General features: G+C 45.9%; 1 protein-coding gene across 1 annotated transcript in view; it reads right to left on the reverse strand.

Moving 5' to 3' along the window:
* Positions 1 to 874: 874 nt before the first annotated feature.
* LOC115163182 (glutamate receptor ionotropic, NMDA 2C-like) overlaps positions 875 to 11,275 on the reverse strand; it is a 48,383-nt gene continuing 37,982 nt past the window's right edge. Inside the window, exons 11-16 of the mRNA XM_029714858.1 lie at positions 10,769 to 10,894; positions 8,012 to 8,241; positions 5,003 to 5,163; positions 4,622 to 4,809; positions 4,158 to 4,390; positions 875 to 3,050 (exon numbers count right to left, since the gene is read on the reverse strand). Coding sequence (XP_029570718.1) covers positions 1,425 to 3,050; positions 4,158 to 4,390; positions 4,622 to 4,809; positions 5,003 to 5,163; positions 8,012 to 8,241; positions 10,769 to 10,894 — 2,564 coding nt within the window. The 3' untranslated portion in view covers positions 875 to 1,424. The remainder of the gene's footprint in view (positions 3,051 to 4,157; positions 4,391 to 4,621; positions 4,810 to 5,002; positions 5,164 to 8,011; positions 8,242 to 10,768; positions 10,895 to 11,275) is intronic.

An 11,275-nucleotide genomic window follows, 5' to 3' on the forward strand; every position in this document is an offset into this window, starting at 1 on the left:
GTTGAATCATGCTTCCTCTGAAACATGACCCGCCAAACCGCACTTCTTAACACTCTGTCAGCTTAACCCGGATGTCATCCGCACCAATGTGTCGGAGGAAACACTGTTCAACTGATGACCAGAGTCAGCCTGGAGGCACCCGGCCTGCCAAGAAAGCCCCCCCCCGGCCAAATCTTCCCCTAACCCGGACGATGCTGGGTAAATTGTGCGCCGCCCTATGGGACTCCCGGTCACGGCCGGTTGAGACACAGCCTGGGATCAAACTCCAGTAGTGACGCTGCAACACTGTGATGCAGTGCCATAGACTGCTGCGTCACTCAGTTGGCCAGCTGTCTGTATTCCTTATCAACATACAGACAGCGTATGTTCATTCGGACTTATGCTTCTACAACATCTTTATTGCAATTCTTCTCCAGATACTTTAATTGTACTCTTACTTATAGACATGCAGTAGCTTAGTTGCCATGGCCTTGTACACAGCAGTCAACAGATTCAGCTATCTGGAATATTTGTTATTTCTAAGTGTATATGGTTGTGCGATTATATATTTTTTGCTTAGATGGAGAACTGAAGACATGTTCCTCTCTTGTTCGGCTCAGTGGCTTGGAAACAATCCGGGCAAGGACTGACAACACACACACACACACACACACACACACACACACACACACACACACACACACACACACACACACACACACACACACACACACACACACACACACACACACACACACACAACCTCTGCATTTGTCCCAGACAGCAACACTATCGACTCTGTACATTGTGGTATTATATATGAATAATATATATTTATATATAAATATTATATATAGTATATCATAATATAATGCACAGAACACAGGAATATAATGTTTCAAAGCAGCAAGTAAAATTAACGTTCCATCCTCTCCAACACACTCCCCAACACACTCTCCAACACACTCTCCAACACACTCTCCAACACTTCCAACACACTCTCCGAAACACCCCCATTTTACCACCTTACTATGTTCTCTATTTGTTTGCATTAAGAACTCTGTACGTAGCATACTAACTGTTTGGGAAAGGGGACGTCACCGTGCTAGGCTGAGCTAGCTGCAGTACAGTGTGCTCCACTACACATCCTTTCAGTTTCATGCTTTTTCCAAAATGGGCACTTAACATTGAGTTAAACACTCCACTTTATCTCTTCAATAAGAAAGAAGGAAGTTCATCTGTCCAACCTATCAAATGAATTCTAACCCTCAGCTTCCGTCCTTTACTGCAAATATCCTTCTCGTACCTGATTCTGTGTATGAGAAGTATCCCACCCCCCTCTGAAACGGTCACTGTGGATCACAAATCTTCAATGTGGAATTCCAACCATATATTCTACAGTATACATTCCAGTCTATAAAGTATGTAGTGTTTGTCTGTCTCTCTCAGACCTCTGACTCCAGACTAGAGACTTTTCCCCAGGGCCGGGTCACACAGGGTCTGTCCTCAGACCTCAACCCTACTGAGCAATCTCCTCTCTGGGGCTCTAAGCCCGAATCCTGGGCCCCTCGATAGGCTCCATAGGCTCCATACAGACTGTCCTGGTACAACAACCCCCTCTGACTTCGACAGCCCCCTCCACAGGCCAGGAGCTGGCATACAGGGCTGGGGATACGGTAGGTGCCGGGGCTGGGGTGGTTGCTGGATGCCGGGGAATGGGCCTGGAGGTTGAGGGGGCTGTGGTATAGAGGCAGCCCAGGGTAGGAGGTTAGATAGTCGTTGTACTGTCTGCTGAGCAGGCTGGTGGTTCTCCGGACCACCCCCAGGCCTACCCCACCTCCCCCTTCCTGGCGCCCCAGCACAGCCTCCCTGTAGGTGGGCAGGTGGGTGGAGTGTGAGTGTCGCAGCTTCTTACGTGAGTTTCCTTTCCTCTGGTCCTGCCTTATATGAAGATAGGCATGTTGGCGGGGTGAGGCGGCAGGATAGCATAGGTTGTTCCGGAACGGGGTGGGGTTGTAGAGTTTAGTGGGAGTTTCTTGGTCGACCATGACGTAGGGAAATAAGTCTGGTAAAGCAGAATGTGATTGGCTATCGAGGGATGTAGGCGGAGTATCGTCCGGCTGGCAAATCTGCTCGCTACCCCAGGTGGCTCGAAGGAAAGATGGCCGTCGGTGGAGGCGCCGTCTGCCTGCTAGGACGAGCTCCTCCAGAGGAAGAGGCCAGGAGCCACCGTAGCCCTCTTCCCCAGGACAGAGCACCGCTCCTGGGTACAGGGAGTCAGGCATGTGGGGCGAGACATGGTTTTCCTGGAGGTGGTTGGCCCGGAGTTCAGCCAGGCACACCTTCTTCTCCTCCCTGCGCCGCCTCCTCTGTCCTCCTCCTCTTCCTGTCTCCCCTGAGAGGAGGCTCTTGCTCCTCCTCTTCCTCCTGGAGGGCTCTGTGTGGGGGGGATGGGAGACAGCAGAGGGTGGGTGAGAGGAGAGGTAGATGTCTGGGAACTGGAGCTCACTATAGGGGATGAAGGGAGAGCGGGGGTGGGAAAGATGTTGGGGGTCCACATAGAGCCTACCTGTGGAAGGGAGAGGGTAAGAAGCGAGGCGGTCCCCCCCAGCCAGGTCAAGGTGAGGACAAATGAGACTAGAAACAGGAAGTGGTCTGTCGTAGAGAGAGGAAGTACGAGCCGGGAGCGTGTATCGTAGCGGTGTGGGTCTCGCCAGCCCCCTCTGCTGGTTCACAGATGTTACTACACCCAGCGTGCAGTATTGTGGGCTGAGGGGGCGCTCGGGGGGCAGGTGTGTATTCTCTGTGACATAAGCGAACCCTCCCGGGACTGTTTCCGTGGTGCCTTGCTGCGGAATGTGGACAGGCAGGCTGCCGCCATGGCGTCCCCAGTGTTCTATGGTCTTGGTGGCGTGGTCCAGTGAGGTCTCGACCTGGGCAGAGTTAACCAGGTCCTTAGCAGTGCGTAGCATCTTGAGCATGTTAGCCTGGGCATAGTTAGCTGTCAGGTCTGGGTTGGCCAGGTTAGGGAGGTCTGGTTCCTCCACCCCGTTGAAGCAACTGTAGATACCCTGGGAGACGGAAGAGAGGGAGGGAGGGGACAGAGGGAAAGTAAAGGAAGGGAGGGAGAGAGAGACAGAGAGAGAAAGAGAAAGAGAGAGAGAGAGAGAGAGAGAGAGAGAGAGAGAGAGAGAGAGAATAAATGATCTACTACATGTAACATTCAGTAGAAGCCCTGTAGAGAGATCTAGCTCAAAAGTTAAACCTCACAAGAAAGTCATTCGATTCAACAGATTTTGCCAGTTTGCACACACACTGAACACACACAGACTTGCTGAGCAAATAGTATCAAACTGCATGGGCAAACAGAGAGCTGAATCCCCTGACTGCACCGTTCACAGTCGACTGAAAAACTGACAAAGCCTAATTTAATTTGGCCCTCAGGGGCCCCCGTAGGGATTAACTATCAGATAGTAATTTAGCTGCTAATCTGATAAACCATGATACAGGTACAACGCTGCAATTACACACTGTTAGCAGAGCGTGCACACACACACACACATTTTTGGTGAGATTTTCTAGTCACTTTTACCCCTACCTACATCTACATATTACCTCAACTACCTATTACATTGACTTGCTACCAGTACTACCTCGTACATTGACTTGTATATGACCTCGATATTGCTATTTATTGTGTTACTATTTCATATTTTTATTTGCTAATTTATTTAACGGTAAATGTTTACACCGGTTGTACTAGGCGCATGTGAAAAATAAAATCAGATTTAATGAATTGAGTTGAGTCCATAGACTTTAGGCTGGTAATGTTTTTCACATTCGTTCCCTCCTTCTGCCTCTCCTACAAACACGCTCTTATCACATAGATTGGTTGCTGATTAACACTAATGTTGAGCTGGAATTTAAACCGTGGTTTGTGCTCATTAAAACTATTGTTCTGCAGATGATAATGTAGTCATAGGAATTATAAACAGCAATAAGGGCTCATATCAGGCGTTATTCATTCGCCACACATCATTAACTCTTACACGAGATTTGTTCTCTCTTTCTTTCTCTATACCTCTCTCTCTCTCTTTCTTTCTCTCTCTCTCTCTCTCTCTCTCTCTCTCTCTCTCTCTCTCTCTCTCTCTCTCTCTCTCTCTGTCTCTCTGTCTCACCCTGCTGATGGCGAGCAGGAAGTCCATCCTGGGAGACTTGTCTAGTTCCTTGTGAAGTTTCCAGTAGAGTAGATGTTCCCAGGAGAACACCAGCAGACTGAGCCCCATGGCCACCAGCAGCATGTAGAAGACCCCGGCCATGTTGTCTATGTCCAGCTTACTGCTCATCACCTCGTTCTTCTCATTCTGACAGATGCCTGACAGCCAGACTGTCTCCAAGCGCTGGGTGTCACCTGGGAGAGAGGAGAGGAGAGGGACGCAGTCAGAACCACCTTGAGAAGTGACTCACCAGTGAATTACCACAGTCAGATTCAGGTGCATGGGGTTTCTTTCAAATTAGGCTACTGAGGAAAATGTGATGATTTATGACTTACAAATTGGGGTTACCAGTGAGTGTGTGTGTGTGTGTGTGTGTGTGTGTGTGTGTGTGTGTGTGTGTGTGTGTGCGCGTGTGCATGACCCACCGTCTCCCAGGAACTGCAATAATGCCAGGTCAATTGGCCGTTTCCATCGGGAGTCTTTCTGCAGGGCGATACCGTAGCCCGTTGTAGCAAACACCTTCCCAGAGCCAATGGTCACAAGCTTACAGCCCTCGTCCTTCCCTGCCATGTAGTTCAACACCGCAGCATCATAGATAAAAGCATCCAGCTTCCTGGATGAGACGGAGAAGAATCAGAATGTGTTGCAGTTTTAATAAACCAAATGGAACTCCTCCCAGTAAATAAGCCTGGATCAAACTATGGGGATCATAGACGGTACTGTATTCTGAGGGCGTTGGACTGGGGATTAGGGGTTAGGGTTGAGAGCTGGAGGAGAGGTAAGGATTAAAGGCAGTGCGTTCTTACGCTGTCTTAAGGCTGTTGAGGGCATCCTCCACTCCTCTCTGGTTGTATTTGACCATGTGTGCGTGCATGTCGGGGTAGTTACTCCTGATGTTCCTCTCTGTGCTGCCGTTAGGGACTGTCCCAAACCGGAATGGAGGGTAGTGCTCCTGAGGCTTCTGGAACTGTGAGGAGAGGAGAGGAGAGGAGAGGAGAGGAGAGGAGAGGAGAGGAGAGGAGAGGAGAGGAGATTCAGCTCAGTGAGATCTAATTCAGAGCAGTTCTATTAATTTGAAACTGATTCGGTTAAAATCTCAAACCTCTCAATTCACTTTCATTGGAATGAACGCCATCCTACCCTTTTCAATTTGATTAAATGTGATATCATTCAAGGCCTGTCCTATTTAAGTCATTTCAGTAGCCATAGATTTAGTTCAGTCTAGTAGATCAACTCAGGGCCGTTTGGACTCGGTTCAGAGTTGAAATGACTCAGACTGCAGGGTGGATGAAACCTTTGAAAGAACCACACAGAACGCAGACGCTCATAAAACTCTATTAAAGTGTAAATAAAAACTGCTCTATTATTCTCTGTTAGCATTGACCTTCAGAGCCCTATGTAGATGGATAGACCTCTCGAAGATAACATCCTATACAAGTGTGTGTGTGTGTGCGTGTGCGTGTGCGTGTGCGTGTGTGTGTGCCTGCATGAACAGAGTGTGTATAGGAAGGAGTTTATGAATATATTGTTACAGGTCATATTGATCCATCAGCACTATGAACAGTGGTACAGACAGGAGTATCTGCATAAGTATAACCAGTGGTTAATTAATACAACCAGCATCACTCAGGGCCACGCTGCTTATTCTCAGCCTGGAAAAAGTCGTGTTCACTGTGTTCACAGAAGAATACAACATTGTCTCTATACCTCCCCTGAGGCCCGGTATCTCTCTCTCTCTGTTTATCTGTATCTCTCTCTCTCTCTCACTCTGTTTATCTGTATCTCTCTCTCTCTCTCTCTCTCTGTTTATCTGTATCTCTCTCTCTCTTTTTATCTGTATCTCTCTCTCTCTGTATCTCTCTCTCTCTGTTTATCTGTATCTCTCTCTCTCTGTTTATCTGTATCTCTCTCTCTCTCTCTCTGTTTATCTGTATCTCTCTCTCTCTCTTTTTATCTGTATCTCTCTCTCTCTGTTTATCTGTATCTCTCTCTCTCACTCTCTTTTTATCTGTATCTCTCTCTCTCTGTTTATCGGTATCTCTCTCACTCTCTTTTTAGCTGTATCTCTCTCTCTGTATCTCTCTCTTGCTCTCTTTTGATCTGTATCCCTCTCTCTCTGTTTATCTGTATCTCTCTCTCTCTCTCTCTCTGTGTTTATCTGTATCTCTCTCTCTCTGTTTATCTGTATCTCTCTCTCTCTCTCTGTGTTTATCTGTATCTCTCGCTCTCTTTTTATCTGTATCTCTCTCTCTGTTTATCTGTTTCTCTCTCTCTCTGTTTATCTGTCTCTCTCTCTCTGTTTATCTGTTTCTCTCTCTCTGTTTATCTGTATCGCTCTCTCTCTGTTTATCTGTATCTCTCTCTCTCTGTTTATCTATTTCTCTCTCTCTCTGTTTATCTGTTTCTCTCTCTCTCTCTGTATCTCTCTCTCTATTTATCTGTTTCTCTCTCTCTCCCTGTTTATCTGTTTCTCTCTCTGTATCTCCCTCTGTTTATTGGTTTCTGAATCTCTAAGTATCTCTCTATTTATCTCTCTGTCTCTGTTTATCTGTTTCTCTCTCTGTTTATTGGTTTCTCTCTCTGTATCTCTGTTTATCTGTTTCTCTCTCTGTACCTCTCTGTTTATTTGTTTCTCTCTGTATCTCTGTTTATCTGTTTCTCTCTCTGTATCTCTCTCTGTTTATATGGTTTCTCTCTCTGTATCTCTGTTTATTGGTTTCTCTCTCTGTATCTCTCTGTTTATATGGTTCCTCTCTCTGTATCTCTCTGTTTATATGGTTTCTCTCTCTGTATCTCTCTCTGTTTATATGGTTTGTCTCTCTGTATCTCTCTCTGTTTAATGGTTTCTCTCTCTGTATCTCTCTGTTTAATGGTTTCTCTCTCTGTATCTCTCTGTTTAATGGTTTCTCTCTCTGTATCTCTCTGTTTAATGGTTTCTCTCTCTGTATCTCTTTGTTTATTTGTTTCTCTCTGTATCGCTCTCTGTTTATTGGTTTCTCCCTGTATCTCTCTCTGTTTATCTGTTTCTCTCTCTGTTTATATGGTTTCTCTCTCTGTATCTCTCTCTGTTTATCTGTTTCTCTCTCTGTATCTCTCTCTGTTTAATGGTTTCTCTCTCTGTATCTCTCTCTGTTTAATGGTTTCTCTCTCTGTATCTCTCTCTTTATTGGTTTCTCTCTCTGTATCTCTCTGTTTATGTCACGTGTGCTCCTTCTCCAGCCTCTAGGTCACCAGGCTGCTCATTATGTCGCACACCTGTCACCATCGTTAGGCGCATCAGCGCATAATGACACTCACCTGGACTCCATCACCTCCCTGATTACCATCCCTATTTATGTCACTCTCTTTGGTTCCTTCCCCAGGCATCATTGTTTCGGTTTCAGTTTCATGGCTGTGCGTTGTTCGTTTTTCTTGTTTTGTATTATGTTTTGTTTAATGACGAAATCACTCGCTTTCTGAAATTGCTTCCCGACTCTCAGCGCACGTCGTTACAGTTTATCTGTTCCTGTCTTTCTCTCTGTTTCTCTCTTTCTCTCTGTTTCTCTCTCTCTGGATCTCTGAAACAAAATGTGTCGCTTGTCATTTTCCTCTTCTGTGATTACACTGAGGAATAGCGAGCTGAATGAAGAAGAATGTGTGTGGTGTATGAGATGAGTGTGGTGTGCTTGCGTGTGTGTGTGCGTGCGTGTGTCTTTGTGTTCACGTATGGAAGCTATTGAATGACAGGGTTAATCTTTGACAAGATGAGCTACAAGAGGACAGTTATCAGGATAGATGGATTGGTGGACGACTCAGGGATTGATTAATTGCCCTACCTTCTTGTCAGACAGTCCAGACACAGTGTCTATGTACTGCTCCTGGATCATGAAGGCAGCCAGGTTGGCGGTGTAGGAGGCCAGGAAGATGACCGCGAAGAAGGCCCACACCAGCACCATGATCTTACTGGTGGTTCCTTTAGGGTTCTCGATGGGGACCGAGTTATTGAACACGATGCCCCAAAGCAACCACACTGACTTCCCTATGGTGAAGGTAGGACCTCCTGCCGCTGGGGAGGGGTTGGAGGCAGGAGAGAAAGGAGGAGGAGGGGGGGTGTTTGGTTAATAAACTCATTGTATCATAACAGTATCATTAGCAGATGTCCAATATACGTCCATATGTTATTGATGTGTGTAATGAAACTTATGTCCATGTTATTGATGTGTGTAATGAAACATATGTCCATGTTATTGATGTGTAATGAAACATACGTCCATGTTATTGATGTGTAATGAAACATATGTCCATGTTATTGATGTTTGTAATGAAACATACGTCCATGTTATTGATGTGTGTAATGAAACATACGTCCATGTTATTGATGTGTAATGAAACATACGTCCATGTTATTGATGTGTAATGAAACATACGTCCATGTTATTGATGTTTGTAATGAAACATACGTCCATGTTATTGATGTTTGTAATGAAACATACGTCTATGTTATTGATGTGTGTAATGAAACATACGTCCATGTTATTGATGTGTGTAATGAAACATATGTCCATGTTATTGATGTGTGTAATGAAACATATGTCCATGTTATTGATGTGTAATGAAACATACGTCCATGTTATTGATGTGTAATGAAACATATGTCCATGTTATTGATGTTTGTAATGAAACATACGTCCATGTTATTGATGTGTGTAATGAAACATACGTCCATGTTATTGATGTGTAATGAAACATACGTCCATGTTCCTATACTGCTGATGGCTGTATCATGCATTTCCAATTAGCTTGTTTGTACAGCCCCTTACTAGACCTAATAGAATTTGGACCTTTTGATCTCTCTATCACGTTTCCATTCATAGGTTGTTCCCTATCCCATCACTCAACCCAGCAGCAGCACTCAACACAGTAATGCTGTGAGTAATGCTGAGAGGATCATTAGCGATCCTCTCAGCATTAGACTAGTCACTGAAGGGTTTGCCGTTAGCCTGCCTCTAGCTGTGTGTCGTGTTGGGTAGCACAGTGTTAGCCGTTAGCCTACATCTAGCTGTGTGTCATGTTGGGTAGCACAGTGTTAGCCGTTAGCCTGCCTCTAGCTGTGTGTCGTGTTGGGTAGCACAGTGTTAGCCGTTAGCCTACCTCTAGTTGTGTGTCGTGTTGGGTAACACAGTGTTAGCCGTTAGCCTGCCTCTAGCTGTGTCGTGTTGTGTAACACAGTGTTAGCCGTCAGCCTGCCTCTAGCTGTGTGTCGTGTTGGGTAACACAATGTTAGCCGTCAGCCTGCCTCTAGCTGTGTGTCGTGTTGGGTAGCACAGTGTTAGCCGTCAGCCTTCCACTAGCTGTGTGTTGTGTTGGGTAGCACAGTCTTAGCCGTTAGCCTGCCTCTAGCTGTGTGTCGTGTTGGGTAACACAGTGTTAGCCGTTAGCCTGCCTCTAGCTGTGTGTCGTGTTGGGTAGCACAGTCTTAGCCACTAGCCTGCCTCTAGCTGTGTGTCGTGTTGGGTAGCACAGTGTTAGCCATTAGCCTGCCTCTAGTTGTGTTGTGTTGGGTAACACAGTGTTAGCTGCTAGTCTGCCTCTAGTTGTGTGTTGTGTAACACGGTGTTAGCCGTTAGCGTGCCTCTAGTTCTGTTGTGTTGTGTAACACCTTGTTAGCCGCTAGCCTGCTTCTAGCTGTCTGTCGTGTTGTGTAACACAGTGTTAGTCACTAGCCTGCCTCTAGTTGTGTGTTGTGTTGTGTAACACAGTGTTAGCTGCTAGCCTGCTTCTAGTTGTGTGTCGTGTTGTGTAACACAGTGTTAGTCACTAGCCTGCCTCTAGTTGTGTGTTGTGTTGTGTAACACAGTGTTAGCTGCTAGCCTGCCTCTAGCTGTCTTGTCGTATTGGGGAACACAGACTCAGCCCATCCATCTTTGCCAGCTTGGAGAAGCCAAATCCATCTCCATCAGATTAGCCTAGCGACAAACACTAATTAAACCAGGAAGTGACCTTTCAGACCGCGAGACGAGAGCGGGCTCTGGCAGCTCGGCATGCTGGGATTGATTAGCCGTCTTTGTTGAGTGCAGTGCTATACCCCACTCTCCCAGGGACTCTCGGGGTCTGGCATTCTGTGTCAATACCTGCCTAAAACCACTTTAAAACTCTTGGCACCTAGCTTCTGTTTCTAGTATGTCAGAGTTTTTTGTGTAGTAGGACACAGCCGTTTCCCATACTAGTGTAGCCGATAAACAACTCTCACTTTCCTGTGTTTGTGTGAATAAGCAGTGTTTTTTTTATTATTATGATTTATTTTTAGGGGGTGGTTCAGCTTTAATAGTGCAGGTAGAGTGTGGCTTCTATCAATGTAAATGTCTGCATCATTTCCAATCCCCCATATATATTTTGTGTAAATATGTATATAAAATATGTTTTTAAAATGTATTTTCCTTAATTATTTTCACCTAACCCTACCACCCCTCTCGTACACTTCCCTGTGTTCGGGTGAATAAGCAGGGTTAATGACCAGCTGAGTTTCAACCCAAGTCACCTGTGTGAGCCCTCAGCGCTAAAGCCAGGGTAGCAGCAGGTGTGCCTCAACTCACCTTTAGCGCTGACCAAGCTGCGGTTGTAGCCGACAGGACTGAAGTACTCAAACACGAATACGGTCACAGCTACCACGGTCAGGCACATTACAAACATCATCACCCACACCGCTGGGCTATAGGGCTCTGGGAGAGAGGAGGAGAGACAGTGAGGAGGGAGAGAGAGAGGGAGGGAGGGATCTTTCTTTTGGACTGGCCAATGATGGCTAATAATGTCTCCGGTATAGTATCTACAGAAGACTTAAAGAGTCATAGGATTGTTCATCCATTGCTTTGGTTGTCGTATAAGCTCGTCTACTGCCAGGCTCAAACAAAGCAATTATACACACTGAGCAGCTCAGGGAGAGAAAAGGCAGAGATAAAAATGACTAATTTTAACATGGGAAAATATCCGCCAACTTGTTTTCATTTTGATTTGGTTGTTTCAGGGTTTATGTATGATGTAGTGGTATCTGCAGGATAAATCGAAAGTTACCTAAAACGGAAAGCAGACCACTGAGACAGAAC

Source organism: Salmo trutta, chromosome 2 (genome assembly GCF_901001165.1).
Source record: "Salmo trutta chromosome 2, fSalTru1.1, whole genome shotgun sequence".
Taxonomy (NCBI): Eukaryota; Metazoa; Chordata; class Actinopteri; order Salmoniformes; family Salmonidae; genus Salmo; species Salmo trutta.